The following is a 26,202-nucleotide window of genomic DNA, read 5'->3' on the forward strand; positions in this document are numbered from 1 at the left end:
AAAAAGATTCTCATAAGTCAGACAGAGAAAGACAAATACCACATGACTTCACTTATATGTAGAATCTAAACAAAATAAATGAACAAACAAAACAGACACAGACTCACAGATACAGAGAACAGACTGATGATTGGCAGATAGAAGGGGGTTGAGGTGGAGAAGGTGAAGGGATTAAAGTACAAATTTGCAGTTACAAAATAATCACAGGGATGTGAAGTACAGTTTAAGGAATATAGTCAGTAACATTGTAATAACTATGTATAGTGCCAGGTGGGTACTAGACTTATCAGAGGATCACTTCATGAGTTATATAAATGTCTAACTACTATGCTATCCCCCTGAAACTAATATAATATCAAAGATCAACTGTAATTGAAAGAAAATAAAAGATAAAATGAACAGCATACTAAACTACCAGCCTAGAGAAGTCAACGTATAATTCCAAATATCAGACTTGTAATCAGGAAGATCTTTGATTAGGTGTCATCATCCAAACCACAATTTTTCATCTGAAAATTAAGAATGGGTACTCACCAAGTAATCATATCAAAAGCTGCACAAATTGATTAAAAGTACAATGGTCGTTATTATTTAAAATGGTATTTTTTATAAACCAGAATTATTACATTGAAGAAAAAGTTTAAAGACTGAAACTTCCTTTGCTCCTGCTGAATTCTCCAGGGATTTTACAACCGGCCTTGGCCAGCTCTGTCCTTACAGAGAATACTTCAATCTATACCTATGGAAAAGCTCGTAAGACAAATTGTAATGAAGGAAGTATAGTCTAGAAACATGAATCTTATTTTCATCCATTAGCTTAAGGCAATGCCTATATAGCTCTGACTACAGAGCTGGCTGAACCCCCGAAATTAGACCTCTCTAGAAAGGTTTCCTGTAGTCATCTCATTCACAGCAAAATCTCATGAAGGTCCTAATGAAAGTATTTGAAGTGTTAAAAAACAATAAAAGGTTCTCCCAGACCAAGGGGCTGTTCCTCTCATCACCACAGCTTACTGGTGGGCAAGTCCTTAATTTCCCGTGAGTCTGAATGACAGTCCCACACGTGAAAGTGCAGCCTGAAAGGGTCCTCGGTGATGCCACCTGTGTCAATGTTGCAATCTGCCTTGATCGCAGTTACCAGCAACAGAACATGCCACTGAAAAATCAAAGCTTCTAGTCCATGTTCTCACGCCGAAGGTTTTCTCTCTCCTAAGATAAAAATACAGCATTGAATAAGATAACATGAAACGAGAAGCATTTAAAATACCTTTATTTTTTTTTCTCATTGGGTGGTCATTCCATCACACATTTTGACAGTGGTTCACCAGCTGTCCCATTTCATTTGGATATTTCTGCCAATCCTCACATTTTCTTCATCATGCATTTTAATCCTCATCTTCTTCATCATCTGTTATTGTCACTGTTGCTGAATTTAAAACAAAAACACACGTTTGTTTTTTTTTAATGGAATCCTCAGCAATGCCAAGGAAATTTCATCAAGTTCTGTGAACACATCTATGTGGCATACGATGGGCCATGATTAACTCGAAAACAAGTTCAGCAGGTGTCCTGTGCTGCTCTATCTCTACACTCATTCCTGAGAGAGAAACAACTTCCTGGGGGGAGAAGGGTGTGTCCACCTCTGCGTCCTTACGTCCTTACTCTGCAGAAAGCACCAAGAAGGTAGATGTCATGCCCTACAGCAAAGTATCATCGCATAGACACAGCCTCAGTTAAGAGCGAGCATCCAGATCCTTAGAGACGTTTAGGCGGACTGCTTCCCCCTGCCTCCTCCTTTCCCCGATTGCACCAGCAAAACCGAGTCTTTGTGACTAATGGATTATAACAGACCTAGATAGTGCTCCCATACAAACATCACCTAAGATTTAGCTGATCATTTGGGATGGTTCTTTCTCTACCTGGCAAGTTGCTGACTTTGAAAAAGCAGCAAGCAGCTGCTAAGGTTTGCTAAGAGAATTAATAACATACAAGCAACTTTGCTTTCTGAAAACCAGAGATATTGGAAAACTTGGCTGTTGTTCATATCTCTTCAGTCACGACCACCAGACTATCAGGGAGCCACAACAGGGAGCACCTCGATTAAATCAGCAAGCATCGCAGATGTGCCCTAGCACCACCACTGACTGCCTCTTACACTTACACCCACTGCCCACCCTGCAGCCAGCCCAGCTAGAGAGGGTGGGATGACAAGAAGCAAAGAGAGGGAGAGGAAAAGGTAGAAGATGCTATTTGTGGAAGGAAATGTGCCTTTAGAGCAGGAAACCCATGCTGCGAGCAGAATCCACCTTACAAACCAGACCCCCCGAGTCAGGAAAGATACGTTAGAATATTGTCCAAAAAAACAAAGCAAAACAAAACAAAAAAACCAAGCAGAACTGTCGAAGGGCCAACCTCGCTGGGTGCTGAGTGCCCGTCACAGACGAGGCCTCCCAGGAGAACGCGGCTGCGCCCTGCGCGCCGAGGCCGAGGCCGAGCCCCGCCCCTCCTCTCACCGTCTCTCGTCTCAGCTCCACCACTCTTCTGAGAGGTCCCGACAGTCGCTGTCTTCGACCCTGTCTTCTCGCGGGAAGTGACTGCCTTGACTTTCTCGATGGACTTGGACGACGACGAAGACATTTGAGTAGCAACTCCCTTTTCTCTCCTACTCTCCTGAACAACTCTGGGGGGAAGAGAGTTTTCATCACAATCAGAGAAATTAAACATGGGAAACTGCAGGCCATCAAATCCTCCACCAGGATGACCCCCCTAAAAACACATGGCTCATGATCGATCGTGGGTATATAAAATCGGTCAAGGTAAATGCTCCGCCTGAATAGTTCCTGTTTGAATTTCTTACACATGCCACTAACGGATGATCCACATATGGCATCCGGACTCCCCAGGACAAAACCAGGAGTGGGGAAGGTGTATATTGTGTGCAGGTTACAGCCAGTCGGTCACTCAAGATGCCACCTAGCACTGCGCAGAGTAGGAACATGATTTTTCTTGTTGTTGGACAAAGTGATTCTACTAATCTCAGTGGCTTTTTTTTCATGTCAGAGGGAGAGGTTGTGGGTGGAAGGCCCCTGAGTTAAGAATGCTGCATCCAGCCCTGCCCGTGGGCAGCAACCAGCTGCAGGGCCTTGCTGGGTATGCGTGTCTTCACCATTAAAACAAGAGGCGGCTCATGTCTGAGACCATGCCCACGACATGACTCTGTCACAGGATGGAGGCACATGGCCAGCCTGGACTGGGAACGTTAACCAGGGCTCTGCGGGCACAGTTGGGGTAGGAGCCCTAGCTAGCTGGCTGTGGGAGGGCCGTGGAGTGAAATGTGATGAGCACCTGGCAATATTAGGTGCTCATTAAATACTGGCCGGTGTTATTATTATTGGCGTCATTATTGAGCTCTGGAAGACCAGCTGGGTCCTCCGGGGCAAGCCGGCTCACATCCGTGGCAGGCACCCAACAGCACCGAGCCATTCCCCTCCCTTTGAAGTTCCAAAGGTGAGTATGAAAGAACGAAATGGCTGACCTGTAAATAATGGTGATAACAAAGGCCCCAGCGATGATCACAATCAAGGCAGAAAACACTTGCACATAAGCTGAAAAACAATTTTGGTTTATCATCATTTGGATGCAAGTTAATTAGAAATAGGCAGTCCTGCCCCCGAGGGGGCTGCAGCCCTCCATCTTGGCCCTGTGCCCTTCTTGGGCTTAGCTCATCCCTGAGCACCAGCCTCTCCACAACCGCTTCCCTCCTGGAAACACTTCCCTGGTATCGAAGTCACCCACAGACGATGGAGGCTCCACGTGGAAGGCACTCGGGGCGGTAGCCAGTGGCTGCCCAGGCTACACCTGAGGACTGTCCACGGAGTGTAGCAGTAGAGGGAGGGCTCCTTCCCAGGAAAGACAGCACTGGGCCTCCTGCGATCTGGGCACCTCATCCTGCCCCCACTCCTTGAAAATGGTCCCTCAGTACTCAGGTCAGTTATTCCCAAAATGAACATAAGAAAAATGCCTTCTTGATGATACACAAATTCATTGGGTCTGATCTCAATCTGTATCGACTGAGTTTTTCTGTATTAACAAGGGGCTTCCACTGTTACCAATTGCTCATGTCTTCTCTAAACCTAGCCCCAACAGAAGAGCCAGAGCCTACGACATGACTCTTAGGGGGCAGCCTCTATTCCCGGGTTCTCCTGTGTAGGAACACCAGTTGATTTAAAATCTCGGCCCCTCTCCACTCCTGGGGAAGAGGAGCTGCGCGTAGCTCACCTCCCTGAATCTTCTCCTAGGGGATGTAGCGTAGGGCGTGAGAAAGCACACTTTAAATGATGTTAAAGTGAAAGGAGTAAAAAAAGTTTATTCTATTTGAAGGAGTGAATTAGGAGCTTTTAAGGGACAAGATGGTAAACCTCAAATTCTTAAATTCCAGGGACTGTGCATTCCTTTGGGGATCTTGTATCTTAGTTAATGAAATTAATTCAGAATCTATATGCGAGTAAAGTCCTGTTAGAGAAAGACCCATATTTAGTCAATATTTTAGTATCCAGCTGTCAGCGTCTCTTCTATACCTTTATAAGTGCAAGTATTTTTGGTCCTGAATGTAAGCTCCTGGAGATAGTGACTGAACTTCTGTGATTTTTCTCTGTATTGTATCTGGCCAGCATACTCTATGTTATAAACAATATATTTGGTTTATCATAAATCATATTTAATGATTGATCACTCAGTAATAGCAGCAATTGAAGAAAGCATTGTTTTCTTTAAGGACTATCTTGGGAAAATTTCCCCCAAATATAGTTAAACAAAAGTTTAAAATCATCTCAGCAAGTCCCGTGAAGTAACTGAAGTCAAACACTCAGAAGAAATGACATGTTACGTAATGTACCCTAAGTCAAGACTGAAGAATGAAGGCAAGTCATTCTCTTTGAATTCCCAATTCTTTCTCAAAGATCTAATGCTAATTCCCCAAGTTCATATTCTTAATAATACAGATTATGCCATAACACAATGTGCGCTTCAAACCAGCCAATTTAAGAAGTTGGTGAAAGGTTTTCATAACATGGAATTATGTGCACAAAGAACTCATAATACCCTGTCACTGAATACTACAACTTACACAGCACAAAGGTTCATTCGCTGTCTTGAATGAGAAAGATGTCAAAGAAATGAAAAATAATTTGAGGGCACAGTAAGAACCCAAATGCAGGGCTTGCTGCCCAGACTCTTCCCACAGATGGCCCAACCTCTCAAGCTCGAAAGAAGTCAGAAATTAAGAAAAAGCCTAGCCCACACAATTCATCTATTAAAATTGAAAGGATGGAAAGAGGATTAATAGTTGCCTCCATGCAAAAATGACATACCCACTTGCCAAACAGTGGGCCCTCTTCAAGAAAAAAAAAAATCTTGAGAATTTTGGGGTTTGGGGGGGCAGGTGGAGGAAAGGCATCCTTAAAGACCTCAAAAGTTAAGGTGCTATAAAGAGTAAACCTCATCTTTCAAATGAATGGCAGGCATAAGGTGTTTATACCAATTTAAACAATGTTTGTTATGCATATTAACATTGGCCAAATGACCAACTCCATTCTGATGAGCAAATGCTTGGGGATGGCACAGATGAGAGGGGAAAGAATGCAGTTTGGATTTGCATTCCCTTGCCAGCTGCAATCTTCCTTGAATGATCTATTAAAATGCTTCATGCTGTCAAGTCTCCATTTCACTGGATATGAGAAAATTGAATTAATTGCCAAATGCTTGACCAGTTCTGTGACTTGACTTGGGAACTGAATGTCTTCTATATCTTTATGTGTAGAAGATTGAACAATCTTCTTTGGATTTAAATGTTTCCTGCTTTTTAGGAGCCCCCAAAAGGTAGCAGTCTCAGAAAAACTAAGTTGCATAAGCACCTAGGACACAAGAATCCTCTAAGAAGCAAAACCCTGTAATGGAAATGAAGCAAGCTAAACTGTAACCATCTGCTGCTCTCCAAATAGTGAGACATATGTATCGAACCACCAATACCACAAAATAGAAACAAAAAGATGACAAGTGCAAAAAAATAGCATGTTATGGCCAAATCACCCACTCACTGCCATGAACCCAGCCCAGCAGTACTCTAGAGAATGAGCTGCTGAAATGCGGCAATATGATAGGCCATTTAATATTGGAAAACCTAGGACTCAAAAAGATCTCTCCAATAAGATTCTGGCTACTGTTGTAGGTTTTATGATGAGATAGGTGGAGGTTAATGATCTCCTTTAAGGAAAAAGCACTATGCCTTGTTGTAACTCTCACTACCTGATTGTGTACAACTGAACTGGAGGTTCATTAAAGCCCAGAATTAACTTTCATGATGACAGTAGCAAAAATACTAAAGAGAGTCCTTCAGAATAAAAGAAAAGGACACTAGACAATAACAAAACCACATGAGTAATAATTTCACAAAATCCAACATACTTTCATGATAAAAAAAAACAAAAACAAAAACAAAAAAACAAAAAAACATTCAAGAAACCAGAAAGCAAAGGGAACTTTCTCAGCGTGATAAATGACATCTAGTAAAACCCATAGCTTTCATCATACTTAATGGTGAAACACTGAAAACTTCCCCGTAAGACAGCGGTCCCCAACCTTTTTGGCATCAGGGACCAGTGCTCCTATGAGAATCTAATGCAATCTGAGGTTGAGCTGAAGCTAGCACTGGAGAGTGACTGCAAATACAGATTAAGCTTCACTCACTTGCCCACTGCTCACCTCCTGCTGTGCAGCCTGGTTCCTAACAGGCCACAGGCCACAGACCCGTACTGGTTCACGGCCCAGGGGTTGGGGCCCTGTACCCTAAGATCAGGAATAAGATGAGGATGTCTGCTCTTACTGCTTCTATTTACCATTGTACTGGAGGCTCTAGCCAGGGCAACTAGGCAAGAAAATGACATAACATCATCTAGATTAGAAAGGAAGAAGTAAAACTATCTCTATATGCAGATGACATGATTTTGTATGTAGAAAATCCTAAGTAATAAAGTAAAAAGAATGAGTAGAATTAATAAACGAGTGCAAGGAGGTTGCAGGATACAATACCAATATACAAAAATCAATTGTGTTTTTATATACTAGCAACTTTTCACCTTTCTTGTGTATACTTAAGATTCCATATACAATCTGAAAATGAAATTAACAAGACAATTCCATTTACAATAACACTGGAAAGAATAAATACTTAGGAATAAATTTAATTTTAAAAATGTGAGACCGAAACTACAAAATGTTATTGAAAGAAATTAAAGACCTAAAAGAATGGAAAGACATTCCCTGTTCATAAATCAGAATACTTAATATTAAGATGGCAATACTTCTCCCCACAGTATCTACAGATTCAACAAAATCCCCAACACAAACTATACTAGATGGCTTTTTGCTAAAATTGGAAAACTGATTCTAAAATTCATATGGAAATGCAAAGGCCCATAATAATCAAAAACGATCTTGAAAAAGAACAAAACTGAAGAACTCACGGTTCTCAATTTCAAAAAGTATTACAAAGCCACGGTAATCAAAGAAATGTGGGGGTTCAGAAATAAACCTCACATTTATGGGTAATTAATTTTCAACAAGGATGCCAAGACAATTCAACAACAACAAAAAAAAAAGAATAGTCTTTTCAACAAATGATGCTGAGATATCTGGGTATACACACATAAAAGATTGTAGTTGGATCTCTGCTTCATACCATATATAAAGTCAGCTTAAAAGGGATGAAAGACCTAAAATTATGAGCTAAAAACCATAAAACTCTAAAAAGGACATAGATGTAAATCTTTGTGACCTTGGACTAGGCAACGGTTCCTCGATATAACACCAAAAGCACAAGCAACCATAGAACAAACAAATAAACTGGACATCATGAAAACTAAAAACGTTTGTGTTTCAAAGGACACTTATCAAGAAAATGAAAAGACAACCAATGGTTTGGGAGAAAGTAGTTGCAAATCATATCTCCGAAAAGAGGCTACTCTACAGAATATTTAGAGTTCTTACAACTGCACAATAAAGATAATTAACCCAATTAAAAACTGGGCAAGGGATTCTAACAGACTTTTCTCCAGAGAAGATATACAAATAGCCAATAAGCAACATGCAGCACTGCTCAATGTCATTACACATTAGGGAGATACAAGTCAAAACCGAAAGATACAACTTCATCCTATTATGATGGATATAAATGTTAAAAAGACAACGACAAGTGTTGGTGAGGATGTAGAGAAATTAGAACCCTCATCTACTGCTGGTCAGACTGTAAAATGGTGCAGCAACTTTGGAAAACAGTTTGCCAGTTTCTCAAAAATTTTTAAATAGAATTAATATATGATCTAGCAAATCCACTCTTAAATACTCAAAATAATTGAAAACATATGTTCATGAAAATTTGTGCACATGTGTTGATAGTAGCATTATTCGTAATGGCTACAAAGTGGAAACAATCTAATTTCCCATCACCTGATAAATGGATAAACCAAAGGTGACGTATCCATACAATAGAATATTATTCAGCCATGAAAAGGAATGAAGTGCTGACAGCGCTATAACACAGACGAACCTTAAAAACATTATGTAAGTGAAAGAAGCCAGACACAAAAGGCCACATAGTGTATAATCCCATTGATACGATGTGTCTAGAATAGGTAAATTCATAGAGAAAGATCAGTGGTTGCCAGGGGCCAGAGGGAGAAGGGAATGGTACAGGATTTCTTTTTGGAGTAATAAAAATGTTTTGAAACTTATAGGGATGATGGTTGTACGACTTTGTAAATATACTAAAAGCCTAGGAATTATACAGTTTAAAAGGGTAAATTTTATGATATGAGATTTTTATCTCAATAGAAATAATAACCAACAAAGAGGTAACTTCCAAGTGTATTTATCTGCAGGCCCAGGGGAAGGTATGGGATAGTAGGGATGTTGGGGTCTCCCAGAGTTGGAGGGAGAGACAAGTAAGGAGATCTGGTCCCAAGTCTTCTAATCCAAGATCTAGAGAAGAAATTGTCATCATTAAATCTCCCCCACTATGAATGGCATTCATTGTAACTTCTTATCTGCCACCTTTTGAGAAGCCAAACTTCCTCTTCTTTTGCCCTAAGTGCCAAATCTTCACCATAAAACCAGACAGAGACATTCTCCCTTTGGGTGAACTAGGATCAGCTTCTTGAATCATTTTGCCCAGAATAGCACTTACTTCTTGAAAGAGATGGCTTAGGGGTTTGAGTCTGTGGGATGAGGTGGCCCCAGTGAGCCAACAATTGGTAACATTCATCAATCATTAATATTTCTGACTTCCTAGGCCTTACTATGTCCAGGAATGAGAAGGCAGGCTCAGGGTCTTGCTACTGAGGGGCTCTGCCAAACTGAAAGGAAGGGAGGGAGAGAGTGGGGAGAGAGGGAGGGAGGGAAGGAAGGAAGGAAGGAAAGAAGGAAGGCAGGCAGGCAGGCAGGCAGGCAGACGGGAAGGAAGGAGGGAGAAGAAAGAAATGCTCCCAGGTCCCAGAACACAAGTGCCCCTTTTGTCCCCTGGGGGTGGTGAGGACAGAAGGAGAGTAACCTGGGACAGGGAGGGCCCAAGACACATTTGTCCATAGTATCAGAGCTGTTGAGTGGCCCCAGCCAGCAGCCAGCTTTTCATATCTGCAGGGCACTTTCCTCCTCTTTGGTGAAGTCTCGTGTAGGCCACCCTGGCATACAGACTCGTTCATCCCTTCCCAAACAGTCCTGGAGCCCATTCACCCTCATTTCTAAAAGGGCCACAAACAGCAAGAAAACACATTAACCGTCAAGTTAAATTTTTTGAAGTTTGAAAATATTAATTTAGAAAATTCCAGAGGCACAGAAGGCCAAAGCTCCAAAATGGGAGAAAATATCCAGAAAGTGCACTTGGAACATCCCTTCAGGGCTAAGCACCCTAGCTTACTGACCTCTGGACACTTTCTCTCCGAGGGCCTCCCTTGGCTGCCTGACAGGGAAGCAGGCCCTGTTTCGAGGGTGCCGACTCTCTCTCAGCTCCCACAGCCTCCCCATCCCAGATTTCCTGCTGGCACTGCCTCCCTAGGTACATCCCAGACTGGAGTGATCTTAGAGTCAGATCTGCATTTTTATTCTGATGGTGATGAGCCTGCGGAGTCCCCCAGACACATCCCTGCTGACCCACTCCTGCTGGGGGATCTTGTCCTCAGTCATCCTCATGGTCCCAGCTGCACCCGCCAGCTCCCTGCCCCTGGTCAAGTTCTACCTGGGGCACAGCTGGCAGCCAGCCCTGAGCCGACCCAGCTGCTCTTGTAGTAGGACTATGCCCCCAAATCCAGCCTTCTGCACCCCCGAGAATGACCCAAGTCTTACAAGAAGGAAGGGTCTCAGTCAGTCCTCTTCAATAGCAAGTCTACCCTATCAGGGAGTGTGATTTCTCTGGTGTCCTAGGTCTCAGTCACAGGTTCCCTCAAAGCCCTCTGCTCCCCTACTGAAAAGAGATGTAACCAGGAACAATGTGGGAGGCATGTTCAGAACGGAGACCCGAGCCCAGAGAGACCCGGAGACCCGAGGGAGGAGACAGGCCACTCCAGGCCTCCGTGGCTCTGTTTGCGCAGGGCGGGCGTGGCCTCCATACTTACAGGGAACTGCTTTCTCGTAGCAGACGCCTTTGTAAAAGCAGCACCCAAGCTCCTTGCAGCGGTCTCTGGTGACGTTGTAGTCACATATGTCGTACAGAGGAATGTCGCACACTGCCAAGCACAGACACACAGAGCGGTTACCGCTGAGAACACAGCCACGCGCTGGTAACTCTACAGAATGCAGGACTTGGAGGGGAAACTTCTGGGTTTGTGTTGTGGGTTTTGTTATGTTTTTAATTATGCATCATACAAATCTCACTTTGAAACTAAGATCTGGAATGAATTAGTTTTCTGAACACAATGATGTCAAGTTAATTACACAGACTAACGCGGGGTCCTCTAATGATGAAGGAGATAATACATCTCAGCGGAGCACTCACCAGGCTACAAAGAAAATGGGAAACAAAGATCTAACACAATGGGTATTTGGGAGTTCGGGTTATAACGTGTAATTAATTCGCATTTAAGCACACAGTGAATTAAAATTATCAACACGAATTTAAAAATTAAATCAAAACGACAAAGTTTAATGGCAGTTTTGATCAAAAAAAGGGGAGAATAACAAATGTGTGATACACTGTAAGAGGCAGCAAGTGACCATTTCAGCACAGCTCAGCTACCTAGCACCTAACATTTAGCTCTAAGGACATGCGATTCCTCTAATTGACAGCAAGCAACACCTGCCCCCAGGAGCTGCTCAGGCTCTGCTACCTCATCCAGAAAGATCTAGTTGACCTAAGACCACACAGCTGGTGGGTGACAATGGATATTTATTTCAGCAAACAGCGAGGGCAGGAAGTAATTCATTAAGTAGCACCTTAATGGGACATTTTAGACCAGCGGCTGGTTTCCTGCCACCACATATGAGACCCGAGGGCCTCCCCTGCCTTCTTACTCCTCTTCTCCTGCAGTATTTTACTTGTCTGCATTTCTTTATAAAGCAGGCACACAAAAGGGTCTCTCACATCTCTATCCCTGGCCAGCCTGGGAACCACCCTCATTAGCCCCAGTTCCAAGCCAAACAAACAAACAAAAAGAAAAAAAAGAATTTCTCTTCTTTTCCTTTTATTTTCTTATCTTTTGTTTATTACTAAAGTCACGCATAAATAAAAGGTCGGTTGAGAAAAAAAAATTCAAGTCACATATACAAATGTGCACCCAATCCCCAATGGACCCACACATCTAGAATTTTTCTCTGGGTGGTTTTAAGTGACTGCAATCACACTATATACACACACTAAACATTTACATAGAGCCTCCTTCAACGCCCGCATACAGTGTCCAACTTCACATCCCGAGCGCCCAGGATAGGGGTCGGGGAAAGTGAACTTTACTGTTGAGAAACATTTCTTCTTAAAAAAAAAAAATTATTCCTGCAATAAAAACTATGAAGTAGCTGAAATGTATGTTTTGCACCTCAGGTTCAGGAGTTTTTCCAATGAAATCTTAAGAAAATGAAGACCTTACAGTATTTTCCTATATTATTTTTAAAAACACATTTCTTTGTCTTCCCTTCTTAACCTGGTAATTGTCAATGCTTTGGGTTGAACCAGTCCCCTAGAGTGGTCTTTGCTCATTACCTGCAAATTTCTTCAGGAGATGCGAGGGGGACTTTTTGAATTCTGGCTCATATCTCATCGTAACAATTGAAAGACAGGCGAGGGGCCAAGGGAACCTAGGAGAGAGAGCAGTTAGCACAGGTGGGACCTCAGGAGTGGTTAATGCCAGGAAAGGAGGCGGCCAGACCGACAGCCAGACCGGGTCTCACCTATTAATACAACCCCAGCTGAGCCCTGAGCCACACGTCTCCCAGTTACGCTCCAAGTGGACGACTTTGAATCAAACAAGAAACTGGCCACCTCCTGCCTCCAGCTGCTCCTGGCCAGTGGAGTGTGGAGCCGGTGGCAGGCCTACTTGCTTGCTGTGATGTCACACAGCCCTGTGATGTCACACAGGGCAGGGCTGTGACGCTGGCTGCTGTAGGGCGGTCAGGATGCTCACAGGGCTGAGGAGGGTGCGAGAGCTTTGAGGGCAGGCATGGGATCAAAAACCCTGCCCTCCTCCAGATTCCGCGCCCTGGCCCCATTCCTGTGGGACACCTGCCCCGTTGCCCAGCCTGGCCCGGCTTCAGAAGCAGGTGTTCGAGTCCTGCCGCTCCCATCCTCACTCCATGGTTCTTCCTGGAGAGCCCACTTGTGCTGGCACTGCGGGGACGCAAGAGTGAGCGAAACGGAAGTCCCCACCCTCAGAGAAGTACATCCCTGTGAAGGGAGACAGAACAGACATGTCAGATCATACACGCGCTGTGGAGAAAAGAAAACTAGAGAGAGCTGATTAGGGAGTGCCGGGAGCAGGGAGTGGCGTTCTGTTTTACAGGGGGTAAGCAGATGGCCTCTGAGCAGGTCGGGAAGGAAGAGAGGGAGGGCCATCCTGGAAACGTGCAAGGCTGAAGGGCCAGCAAGTGGGAAGACCCTTGGGCGAGGCAAGTGTGGTGACTCTGAGCACCCAGAAGGAGAGCAGTGTGGCTTGAGTGAAGTAAGAGACATCACGAGACTAAATCATGAGCATGTGAGTGGTTCATTGTTCAGGCTTCGGCCTCCACACTAGGACAGGATTTTGTGTGGAGGAAAAACTAAATTACATTTTATCAGCATCATTCTGCCTGTGCTGAAAATAGATGATAAAGAGGCGAGAGGTAGTTTGGGGAATAATGTAATGATCCAGGAGTAAAATAAGCGTGCAACCAGGATAGTAACTGGTCGAATGTTCTTTGTATGTCGTTTTAGAGTCAATGCGATTGGCTGACAGGTTTGTGAGAGGGAACAAGTCAGGGTTTTGCCCAAGAGGCTAGAAGGATGGAGCTGCCACCTTTAAGACGGGCACTCAAATCCGAGTGGACAGGCCCAGCAGACATATTGTTTGAGCATCTGGTCGGGGCAGAGGTTCTGGCGGCTGGTGCAGAGTGAGCAGCCGACACGGAGCACTATCAGCACGTGGGAGAGCTCCCTGCGGAGCCTGCACTGGAGGGGCCCTGGGCTGGCAGGGGGTAGGGGTGGCGGGGCGGGGGGGAGGGAAGTGCAGCCTGGCTCGGTGTTCCAGAATAGATGGCAGCATTAATCTGCGGGAAGAGGACATGTGGGCCTGGACCAGGTGAGGGTGAGGAGCAGGGAGCTCCCTGTGATGCAGTGAGGGGGGGTGAGGAGGGGCGAGTGGCAGGGACCACCACCCCAGGGGAGTGGCATGGCTGCCAGTCGACGTGCCCCTCGATGGACTTGCCGGCACACCCGGGCGAGGAGCAGGGACGCTGGACATAATCAGGGTTGAGGTTTCTGCGGGAGACAGTGGTCGTATTGGTAGGATCTAAGCCAGGAAGCAGATGTGAAGACAGAAGGAGAGGAAAGATGAATTTGTGGGAGCGGTTGCAGAGAGAATAAAAGAAGAACTACCCGCCCCAGCGGGGTAGAAGGACTCATGCTGATGGCGAGGGGTGAGCCCACGGCAGGTAGTGTGGTCGGATGGGAGGTTCAAAGTGGAGGCCGTGGTAGGAATTCAGTTTTGGTGTGGCCGAAAGAGCAGATGGCTAAGGCCAGGAAACCCAAGGCCACCCCAAGGGAGGGGTCAAGGACCAGAGCTGCAGGGAGGCCTCATGGAAGGGAGGGCTGTGGGGAGGGCAGACTGGCCCCGACCGGGCTGCCGTGGAGCAGAGGGGGAAGGAAGCATGAGCCGGAGGGCACCGATGGAATTCCCATGTGGGGGGTGAGGGCGGGAGGCCAGGACATGGCTTCAGCAAAGGGAACGCTCAGCGCCTGTGAGATTTCATTACCGACCACAAGCATGAGCTGGAAATTTTTGGTGGTGGAACACACAGGTCCTTTGATGCCCCTCTACCGCTCATGTGAGAGGGAGGTGGGCTTGGGCCCCTCTTCGTTAGCCATGCGACTGAACCCCTCGGAGCCTCGAGGGTGATGAGAACCGGCACAGCGGCAAACACATGGCTGATGCCCGATGAGCGGTAGCGCCCGCGTCCAGAGGACTCTGAGAGTCAGGGGGGGTTCCAGCAGCCGCCTGTGGCGGCCTGTCGTCCGCTGCCCAGAAAGCCCTGGGCTAGCCGTCACCCACTGCCCCTCAGCACCCCGAGCTCTGCTGTCTTCCACCGCACGTAATTCATGTACCACATACTTCACCCATTTAAAGTGTCATTTCTCTGGTGTCCAGTGCAGTCGCAGTTTGCAGCCATCACCACAACCCGTATTAGAACGTTTCCATCAGCCCAGGAAGCCAGCCTGCGCCCACCGGCAGTGACTCCCCGTGACCTCCCATCACCCCCCCATCGTTAGTGATTAGCAATCACTAATCCGCCTCCTCTCACCCTGAATTTGCCTCCGGACATTTCACATCGATGGAATCACACAACATGTGGTCTTTTCTGTCTGGCTACTTTCTCACTTAATGTTTTCAAGCTTCATCCACATAGCGACACGTGCCAGAACTTTATTCCTTTTACGGCTGTTTCATTGCATGAATGAACCACATTTTGTTTATCCACTTATCTGCTGATGGGCTTTTGGGTTGTTTCCACTTGTTGACTAAGTGTAATGCTGCTGTGGACTTTCACGTACATTTTTTTGTAGACGTATTTTTACTTCTCTTGGGTATGTACCTAGGAGTGGAATTGCTGGGTCACGAGGTAACTCAAAGGCTAACTTTTTGAGGAATAGCCACATTATTACCCAGAGTGGCTGTACCTTTTTATGCTCCCAAACTACGGCATTCAGGTTCCCTCTCCTGGGAATTTTAACCCACAGTAGGCACAGACCTGGCAGGAGATTCAGGTTCATTTCTCAACGAGGTTCCAGGGAACTCACGGAGACCGAGAGCCGTGAGCCGAGTGTGAGCATTTGAAGGCTGGGGTTCGCACAAGGAGGCTAAGAGCGCCCCTGGGGAGGGAGGAGGGTGCTTACAACAGCTTCCAGGGAGGGGCGAATGAAGACCTGAGATTCCAGAGGATTCATCTGAGAGGAGAGACAAGCTACGGCAGCCAAGGGGACATCGTGGGCAGCTGCGCTGGGGCAAGGAGGTCAGGCAGCCCCGGCAGAGAACGCCGTTGCAGCGGCGTTGGCAGGACTGGAAGAGGAGAAAGGAAGTGATGACTCCCCCTCAGCCAACAGAATCCATCTGGGGACCACAGGACGGTGAGACGCCACTTCGCCCACCCTGTACCTGGGCAGCCAGAACCCACAAAGTGCTGCTGTTTTGGGAGACCCTCCGAGGCCTGTCAGGGTGATGGCTGGTACTGCTGGGCCCCTGCCACAGGCCCCCCTGAAGCCACTGTTCACCTGCTGACCAGCCAGGCCAGGACTGTGAAGACATCTGCTATTGTGGACTATGGTCTTCCCATGGGAAAATGGAGATATTGTCATAGGTTTTCTGAAATAGGAAAGTACCGTTGGGATCCATTACAACCTCTGAGGACTCTTCCAACTGCTTAACGCTCCATTGGCTGACTCCATAAGGGGAGTTAGTGAACGACCTGTAGCCATACTCAACCTAGCTTCTGCAAGGGTAAGGACCCAGGTTAAAGTCAGGATCAGGCTGATGCCCAGAGGTGCCAGTCCACTTTCCCTATTGCTACAAGTGGAATTGGGTCCCCCCGCCCCTGCCGCCCACAAAAAAATATGTTGAAGCCCTGACCCCGAACACCTGTGAACATGACCTCATTTGGAAACGAGGCCTTTGCAGATGTCATCAGGTTAAGATGAGGTTACACTCATTTAGAGTAGGCCCTAATTCGATATGACTGGTGTCATATTAAGAAAATGAGACATGCCAAGGAGAAGGCCATGTGCCCATGCAGAGGTTGGAGCCACAGCGCCGCAGGCAAGGAATGCCAGGGACCACTGCGACCAAGAAGCCGGCAAAGCAGGGAGGACGCCCCCCCACCCCCACCCCCAGAGCCTTCGGAGGCGGTGCAGCTCTGCCGATGCCTGGTTTCAGATTTCTAGCTTCAGGACTGTGAGAGAATTAAGTTCTGTCTTACAGCCCAGCGGTTTTGTTTCAGCAGCCACGGGAAACCAAGCTGTGTTAACAATTTGCTGGGACAACAAACAGAGAAAAAAATAGTCTTCATAGTTGTAAGAAACACCAATATGGCTATTAGAAAAGAAGACAGCAAACTCGAAGTGTGCAGATTAAAAAGGTGGGGCTGCCTCAGACCTGGGCCTTTGATTCCCGGGCCCCCTCAGGCACTGCAGACCACATCTCAGAGGAGTGCCCACAGGCCAGTGTGGTCTTAGGCCCGATCCCCACGCCCTCCCCTCCCTGAGCTGCTGCCAAGCACACATCACAAGACAGCCAGTTACGCTTGCACCCAATTCATCAGCCGTGATGCTGAGTGACGGCTCATCACCGTCTATGTCGACAGACCTCACGCACCACTGTCACAGAGCAGGACTTCCCTGAATAATTAATTTCCTTGTATTATGCAGCTGCCAGTTTTTAATTTTGCAATGTTCTCACATATTCAGAAGAGCTGCCACTTGCGTATCTCCTTTTAGTTATGAAATGCCGACCCCTTTTGTTTACAAATAAAATCAATTAAATATTGCATCTAAGGAAAAAAAAATACATCCATTTCAGCCTAGTCAGAACCCAGATGATTAGCATCCAGCAATGTGTTATGGAAAAGGCATCCTTGTATAATTTGCACAGAAGGTAACTCTTGAGAAGGGCAACACCTCATTTTGCTCTGTGCCGCCATTGGAGCAGTTTAAGACACTGTGCAACATCTCGCTCCTTGGCCAGCTGTGTTGCTGACAAGCTGACCGAAGAGCCTGGCTTAGGAGTTCTGGTTCCACAGAGCTTGCTAACACTCCTCGATGGCGTAGACAGAGCCACACAGGCATCCTGGAAGGTCTGCCCTCTGCCGGCCAGAGCCCCGACCCTGACAGGAAGGACAACAACACAGCTGAGCACATTCCAGCATCACGTGAGCAGAGCACGGAGATGCCAACTGTAAAGATCAGAAAGCTCAATGGAAGACCAACTGAAGCCGATGGCAATACGACACGTGCACACCATTCGCAGGTATGCACAGACGCTTCTGATGACCTGCCACTAGTTCACTCAGTCCTTTACCAGGCAGCCGCGAAGCAACTGCTGAGGTATGGCAAGCAGGGGCTGGGGCTATGCCAGGGAGAAAAGCAGATGCCACCCGGACCTGAGGTGGGAAGAGGGGAATCCACGACGCTGCAGGCAGGCATGTGCAAACCACTGGGAATGAGGCTATGGCACTGGGCGGGGAGGAGAGGACACAGGTGAGCTGGGATAAAAAGGAATCCGGTCAGTCAGGCACAGGGGACTCCCAGACCACCCCCAAGGCCAGGGTGGGACAAGGCAGGTGCAGAGCGCGCCAGGCCGTCAGTTGGGCGGCAGAGTGAACAAGAAACTGGGAGCAGTGGCTGTGTACACAGACGTGTGGTTTTTAAGCACAAGCAAGGTCACCTGATGAGCAGAGGAACACCAGCCCCTCTTCCCTAGCAGGAGTTGGGGACAGAGGCAGAAAGCGTACACAACTCTTCAGAGCAGTCTCTCTCTCAAGGGAAAATAAACAGGCTGGTGGCCAAGGGGAAAACGAAAAAATAAAGCAGCTTTGTCAAAGCCATGTTTAAAAGCCAAAGGATGCAATTTGCTGTTTACGAAAAGGAAACCAAGGCTTCCCTGGCACCTGAGGGACTAGAACCTGGGGGTCACTGGTCTGTCCCCCCCAGAGCCTTGCAGTCACCATGATGGTGCTGCGATATCCTTCCAGAAAAGACCTGGTGCATGTTGCCTCGGATGCCGACTTTGGCAGAGCAACGACCACTCATTTTTCCACTTTTATGTATGCTTGACATTTTCCACAGTAAAGATGAAAGAAAGAAAAAAAAGAGGCCCCAAAAAAGGACCTCGTTGAGCGGTTTCATTCAGGAAAGGGGAGCGCGAGCTTCCTGAGGTGGTTTGACAGCGGCGCTGGCTGAGGGCGGCTCGCTTTTCTGCTGCAACGAGAACGGAAGGAACGTGCAGGGGCAGCACCGCCGGAGGCATTTCTGTAAGCAGCCCAAAATCTGGTGAGGGGTTACATTTGAGAAAGTGAGGAATTTTAAGTAGCCGTTTAAGAGAGCTGGGGATGGAATGACCGAAAAACACAATTTCATCTCCCCACACGCCCTGCTCCTGAAACCATTTTAACATTGAAAACTGGAACACAACCGAGAACTGACGACCCTCTGCAACTGCAACGGGCGGCAGCTGCCCGCAGTGGCACAGCATCTGAGCGACGAGGAAGCGCACACAGGCCAGCGGTGGGGTCCTCTTCCCCACGCCTGCTCGGGTACTAAAGCACCTATCTATGTGGAGCAACGTGAAAGACCTGGACAGATCAGCCAGCCTGTCTGCGCAAAGCCCACGTCCTTCCACAGGCAATCCGAGTTATGACTCTGGGCTCTCGCCCAGATCACACCCTCAGTAATTGTCCCCGTCTCTGGGGCCCTGCACTGGCATGTTTCATCAGCATCCATGAGCTGGGGAGCCCACTCAACCCTCCGTATGCTGAAAACTTTTGTTTTAGAGGAATTTGGAGAGGGGAGGGGCAAGGCTAGAGATGAAATCATGATGGTACTGAAGGCTAGTTTTATTTGCTTTATAAAATTATTGCAACATAAAAATCTGATGAGACTGGAGACAAAATAACACTTATCATAGAGAACGGATATGTGCTACCACACTTTCTCTACCAATGGCATGCTCATTATAGTCAGCAGCATTGACATGAATGTTTCAGGGATGAAGAGTTTTCAGACAGCATTTATAATTTGATTCTTCTTTGAAAAACTGTAAGTGTAAAATTGTCAGTGATGTTATTTCTAAAAATCCAAGATTTTGGAAAATTCTATCAAAATCTAAAAAACACACAGACCATTCCTAGGAGTTAATCATGTAGCTACACACACACACACACACACAGTTGCAGTTACACACACTAGGGTATTTAGCAGAGCATTTTTGCAATAGCAATAGCCCCTGCCCAAGACCTATTAGGGAGAGAGCAAAATAAACTGAGATCCAATCAACAGAGTCTTTATGTAGCTGTCAAAACAATGGCTTGATCTACACCTGCTTATGTGGAAAGATCTATGTTAAAAACAAGAGGAACACAATATAATACATATGCCTTACTGTTGAATTGTACACTTGAAACATTGGATTTCATAAACCAATGTCACCATAATAAATATAGTTTTAAAAAAAGGAGTAAAAATTAAACAATGAAAAAAAGGCAATCCTAACAAAACGTCATAAAAATTCTGTTATTTCTAAAATTTTCAAGTTGTTTTTCATATGTAGGACTTTAATATACCTAGAATTTTTATTTTTGATGTAGTATAGGGATGATTCTTCCCACCTGGATTTTTTTTTTTAAAAAGGCAAGTTTGAGAAGTGTGATCTCCTTTGTGGGGCAATCACATACAACCCCCACATACTTACATTTGCTCAGAACAAAAGAATACACAAAGCATGTCACGTTGCTTTCTTTTGTGGGAGGAGAGGGTCTTGGAAAGGAGATGCCTACCTGCTTTTTACTTTATATCCTTGAGTAGTTTGTATTTTCTCTATGAGAAAGTATTTTATAATTAAAGTCTAACGAGAAAAATGTAAATGCCCAAACATCTCCCTATAATTCAAGTTAGAAGTGCCTAATGTACCACACATTCTATTCACAATGCAATTCGACATACGGTTTTTTTGAATATCTACTTATTTTAGCCTTAAATAATGGAAATCCACTTTAGGTAACAGCTGCATTTGGGTTCTCGGCGGCCTGGCACCCTGTGCAAGTCACTCCACCCAGAGAGGCTGTGGGCGCAGCCAGGTGCATGGACACACTGGGCAGAGGCTACTTCATCCTGTCCTCGGGGATCCCTTTCCAGAGACACCCTATCCCCTGAAGTCTGGTGTGACACCCAGGCTTCCAGCTTCACACTCCCTTGTTCCAGTCAGCACCCTCGACTGGGATGCACCAGCGTCCACAGCTGCAGGGGTGGCCTCGGTATCTGTCCTGAACACCTTCAGGGCTGGTCTTCTGGAGTTAAGGTTAAGAGGGAATATTAGAGGACTGTAAAAAATGTGAACCACCACATGAACGAAACTTATACTAACATCGAGATAGACTGTTTTTCTGCAAGATGTATATACCATCATTTGTCTCCCTAAACGATGACAATAGTGGTTACTAAGCTTAACAGAACCATAGTGACAAAGACGACTGTGATATCAACTCAGTTCCTTAGGTTTAATGGTAGATATTCTGAAAGGGAAGGAGACACATCGAGGTAACTTTCTACATGCTCCCAGCTTGGCAGTTTAACGTGTGGGTTTTCTTCCCTGACTACTGTTTTGTAGCCCTCTTAACTGGATGGGAGGGCCCTGCCTTGAAGGAGTCTAAGGGAAGGGCAGGCTCCTACAGACCAGCACCTGTGTGATGTAATGTTCCTATTAGGACCTCCTCGGCGCCCCAGAAATCTTGAAAAATGCTTTCACTTATTCAACCCCATGGCACGGTTTACCGAGCCTCTTCCAGGATGAAAGTCTTTATTCCACAGTGGCAGACGAAGTGGAAGCCGTACCTAATGCTGTCAGCTTTTCCTTTGGTTTCCTTCCCCTAAATTTTCCATTTTCTCTTCTTCGAATATTCCCAAACCCTAGATTTTAAAAATAAATGTGCTATTTTCCAGTGTCAAGAATGCGACCTAGACTTAAAAGTCAAAATTAAGTGCAATGGTAACACATGAAAAAAACACATCACAGAAGAGTGACATATTTGTAACATAAGAAAAATAATCAGTTTAATAATTACAACAACGTAGCATGAGTAGTCAGTGCCAGGACAGTTTGTGGCATTTATGTCAAATGTCCCCACTGCTATAAATGAGGACTGTGCATGTCCTGGAGAAATGAAGAAGTTGAGGGGCATCAAGAAGTCGACAAAGCCAGGCAGTTTCCAACGTCCTGGGTGGCCCGGCGCACGGAGACAGGTACACGCCACAAAGCACAATAGATAGAGCTTCTGATGCCACATCCCAACATTGTGTGGAACTGAAAGTGCTTCACATCTCAGGATAGGAATGGCTTCGTCTCCTCGTCCATGAAAGGTGAGAGCAGAGAAGTAACCCTTAGGGTAAACAGTGTCCCTTTCTACTGTTCCCATCGATTCCAACCCATCAGAAGGTCACATGGATAGATGTATGCAGTGTATTTACAAAACAGGTCAGGTTTGTAGAAAAATTGCTCTCAGATACATTTTCTCTGCTCCCTAAAAAGCTTAGTAAAATATTGGATCCACAGGAAGAAAAGGTAATGCATTACACAAGCATCTCGACCGTCACACCATCAGGGGAAGGGATGTAAAAATACAAGTGTTCTCACTTGATGCTTCAATCAACAGTTAAGGCAGGTTCTGTAAGAGATCCATCCCAGGATGCTGACGGCAACATCACCCGTCACAAAGTGGTAGGGAGATCAGGTGATAAATGTTCCTGAGTTAAAATTTGCTTAAGACAGCAAACTTCAGTACACTCAAATTTAACTGTTTTTTACTGCAATGTCTTATGCATCACCAAAAAAAAGAGGGCTAACCAAAAAATATATATATATACTAGTCATAGCACTACTGAACAAAATGCTAAATACAGGAAGTTGGCAATTCTAGTTGAAAGGTCAAGTGCAAGTCAATGCTGGGCCCTAGATACATCTGTTGAGCTTGCAAGTGAGAGGGGAACACTCAAGTGACCACGCTGCAAGGGTAGATGGATGGGCACAGGGACTCATTAGCAAGAACATGGAACAAGAACCATGGACAACCAGAAAACCTACTAGTTCCAGAGCTGCTCAGTTCATAGGCATCAGAAGATTCTGATGCAGTTAAAGGGCCACTTGCCCAATAAATAAATAGCAAATCACAAGAAGTCACATGTGATGCCAAATGAGTATTTCTGAGAAGTGTCTAATGCACAGTGTTATTTTGGATTTTAAAGATGTAACACTTATCCTATGAAGAAGTCATCTCCAAAACTGACCCTTTAGAAAAAGGGCAAGGAAAGCACAGTTCCTGCAACACCGTAATCCCATCTCTGAGGCAGAAGGACAAGCTGGGTGGGGTCCAAGGCTGAGCTTCCTAGATCCCAGGACCAGAGAGGTCAACAGAGCTGGGGTTAGGACCAGCTTCCTCTTCTGCCTGCTCTGCTGTTTGGACACAGGGAGAGAACGGATCCACATTTAAATTTCCTATCCTTGGTGGAATTTAAGATGTATATTGCTTTATTCTTATTGAAAGAGGGGAACACTTCTTTTCCCCGTGAGCACTGAAGTAATGCTTATTGCAACCTGATGGTAAAACAGAATTCAGGGTTAAAATGGCCTGACAAATCCTACCCATTGAAGACAGCTCACAGCATCACCTTGATTCGTCTTCACCAGCTGCAGTGATATGTAATAAATAATACATTTTATTTAGAGGCTCTAGTGAAACTTTGTTTTGGGGGGAGGATAAAACAGTGCACTCCGTCATGTTATGAAATTAGCCTACGTGTAAGTCCGTGTGATCTTTCCGAGTGCAGTGAATACACTACCGATCACAATATTCACACGAAGCAGCAAGAGCACACTCCTATGCCTGGACACGGTGGCATGTAGGACATCCTTGGCCTCACAGCTGAGGCCCAGACTCTCCCTCATTCAGCCAGAGCACTGCACTTGGAACCGCTACATGTCAGGGACTGCAATACTGCTTTAACAGAGGACTTTCAAATGGCATTAAGGTATCTTTGAGGGTATAAATAAGGTTAAATTCGTTAGGTATACTGAGGTGGCCAGTATTTTTAGAGCACTGTGAAGACTACAGTGGTGGAGAACAGTCAGGCATCTACCAAAAGCCAGCGGGGCACCCTGCACAGCTCTGCCTTCCAGGCGTGCATGAACGTGACTTCTAGTCAACGGGACCGGAAAGGTTAGTGGAAACGAAATTCTAGCATGGGTATCAACCCAGGAATAACAATTATGGATATGCATTCAAAATGGAGTATTTACAAGAAACATGTATATATACTATTTATACATATTCAATAAAAGCCTGAAAGACCAGGATTTGTAGTCACTCGCTGCACTTATTGCAAAATGAGGTAATTGAGATGTTACCAGAGTGAGATTAACGCGGTCCCGCCCTCAATGTCTGCACCTCACACTTGGATTCTTTAGGAGCAGTGTGACCATTTCTATTCTCAAGATAGACTCCAGCTTTTCTATGCACAGAAAGCAAGATGCCTTTCATCCTGCCCTGCCCTGTGATCCCGCATGTCACGCCAGCCTGGATTGCGGGGCTCCAGGCTTGGTCTTGTAACTGGTCTTCAGAAGGGACCAAGGCCGTTCCTCAGAGGTTGGTCTCGTCCCAAGCAGGGTCGTTCATGTTCTTCAGAACTCTCCTCACCAGCTTTTCCAGGTCTTTGCGTGCTCTCTGTTCTTCCTCCAGAGATTTCTTCATCTTTTTGTTATCCTGCAAAGGAAGCAGACCACAGGATAGTCACTGTCTTTGGCACTGCAGAGGACTTTCTTTTCCCCAAGAGATGAGGGCCTCACTGAATGGAATTCTGGGCTGGAGCCCACCGCGCACTGCAGCCGCGGGTACATTCCATAGGACCGCTTAGATGTCTGAATAGACAGGTGAGGCTCCTGACTGTGCACAGCTGCATCAGGAAAACAGTCCTAACCGTTCTTACAATTTATGGTCCTAACTATCGAACAAGAGAAGCCCTATTTTTATAATATACAAGAAAATGGCTGAAAATGACAAAAGGTACAATCCCACTTACTCTTTTCACATTTGTAGTGATCTTATAGTTACATAAGAATGGAAGTAACAGCAGCTGAATGAATACACGAGTGAATGAACAAACACCTGCTTCTGTACAGCTTGTGCCCAATCATTCCTCCGCATGGGGAAGGCGCGCACGCAGAGATGTATCCCACTGCCAAGGATGAAGCACGAACCCGGAAGAAACCTCAGAGGAGAAAGAAGTACCTGGAAGCTGCCTTGGACACTGCTGGGGATGGCTGAGAAGAGCAGCTCTGGGCATGTATCCAACTCCAGATCACACTGTGCTCCCACTTCTCCTCAGCCTCCCCTTCTAACCTCCCACCTTGTGGGGCGGCACTTACCACCCCCCCTTCAGAGACCAAAGCCGTTTGTACAAACAATATACAAATACACAAAATACACTTCATTTAACTGACTTAATTTGGCTTCTCAAAAACAAGGATCACGTGGTCCACCAGAAAGTGGCAGAGAATAGTTGCGGCAGATATTTAATAAAATTTTTAAGTGGAAGAAACTTTAGATATTTCAAATGATTATTCTAACAGAATTTGAGATATTTTCTGATATCAAAAACATTACAATAAAAAGAGTTTAACAGGTCTCTTTAAAGATTCATGTCCTGGTCTATCATATTGACAGAAGACCTATTGTTTGGTCTGCTGGAATTCTGAAAAACAGGTTATCTCTCCTTTCTGTGTTATTTTGTTTATGGACAACCATCTTCATTTTTAACATAGTATGTCCTTTTCCATTAAAAAAAAAAAGAGGAAGAACTGGTATGACTCACCTGCCTTAATTCTTGTACTTCATCCTTCAGTGCATAGACAGTATCAACGAGACTCCTGAAACAGAAATGGAATGAACACCTGAACAAAGACAAGGAATAAAGTGGACAGAGAAGCACTTTACCAGGAGACACGACAACTCCTGATGAAGTACACAGTGCTGCTCTGCCCTGCTCATCGAACAGCTAAATTCATACACTTTAGAATAAGCTACTTCTGTGTATGGGAAGTTAGAGCCCAGTCAAGGTTAATTCTAATCTATGAGTTTACTCATAGTAGTCGTTTCTGAAGCCATTCCCCAGCCCTCCTGGAATTTTTCTGACTCCAGTGCTCCATCCCTCCCACATAAAAATACCCTTCCCCTCTCCTCCCCTCCATATACCCACATGCCTGCTTTAAAATATTTGAATGCATCTTACTTTTCTTCTATCACTGTCTGACCATTACTTTTAGTTTCTTCCACTATAATTTTTTCTTCTTCTGGAAGCAATACTTGTGGAGCAGATTCTTTGCGTGAACCTATCATTATGAAAAAAACAAACAAACCAAAAAACAAAAAACAAAAACCCGCAGGTGAATACCATGACAGAACTAAAAAGAACTAAATTACACAACACTACTTAAATATTAATATTAAATCCCAGGAACTGTGCATTTAAAAAACCACTTTCTAGATAAAGTAAAGGATAATTATTACTTTTCTCTACCTCCATCTATCTAAAGCACTGCAGAAGGAAATATTAGCCTTTTTCTAATTTATTAAGCTTCAATTTCTAAACCCGGAGGACTGATCTTTTTAAACCCTGAATTTTCCCACATGTAGTTAAGTTAAAGGTTCTGACTATAGTACCCT

The 26,202-nt window shown here is 45.4% G+C and overlaps 2 protein-coding genes across 6 annotated transcripts in view; both read right to left on the reverse strand.

Moving 5' to 3' along the window:
• Window positions 1-789: 789 nt before the first annotated feature.
• TEX29 (testis expressed 29) lies at window positions 790-12,299 on the reverse strand. Its single transcript, XM_016145244.2, has 5 exons — window positions 12,242-12,299; window positions 10,662-10,772; window positions 3,536-3,605; window positions 2,514-2,680; window positions 790-1,209 (listed from the first exon to the last, which is right to left on the reverse strand). The coding sequence occupies exons 1-5, from the start codon at window positions 12,297-12,299 to the stop codon at window positions 1,187-1,189; spliced, it is 429 nt and encodes a 142-aa protein (XP_016000730.2). The 3' UTR covers window positions 790-1,186.
• Window positions 12,300-20,974: 8,675 nt separating this feature from the next.
• The window catches only part of ARHGEF7 (Rho guanine nucleotide exchange factor 7), a 129,319-nt gene continuing 124,091 nt past the window's right edge, over window positions 20,975-26,202 (reverse strand). For all 5 annotated transcript variants that reach the window (XM_016145274.2, XM_036228801.1, XM_016145277.2 and 2 more), the window contains 3 exons: window positions 25,769-25,868; window positions 25,352-25,406; window positions 20,975-24,243 (listed from right to left, as the gene is read on the reverse strand). In XM_016145274.2, the coding sequence (XP_016000760.2) occupies window positions 24,121-24,243; window positions 25,352-25,406; window positions 25,769-25,868 (278 nt within the window). In that variant the 3' untranslated portion in view covers window positions 20,975-24,120. The remainder of the gene's footprint in view (window positions 24,244-25,351; window positions 25,407-25,768; window positions 25,869-26,202) is intronic.

The sequence above is a fragment of the Rousettus aegyptiacus genome, unplaced genomic scaffold (assembly GCF_014176215.1).
Source record: "Rousettus aegyptiacus isolate mRouAeg1 unplaced genomic scaffold, mRouAeg1.p scaffold_m13_p_11, whole genome shotgun sequence".
NCBI classification, from domain to species: domain Eukaryota; kingdom Metazoa; phylum Chordata; class Mammalia; order Chiroptera; family Pteropodidae; genus Rousettus; species Rousettus aegyptiacus.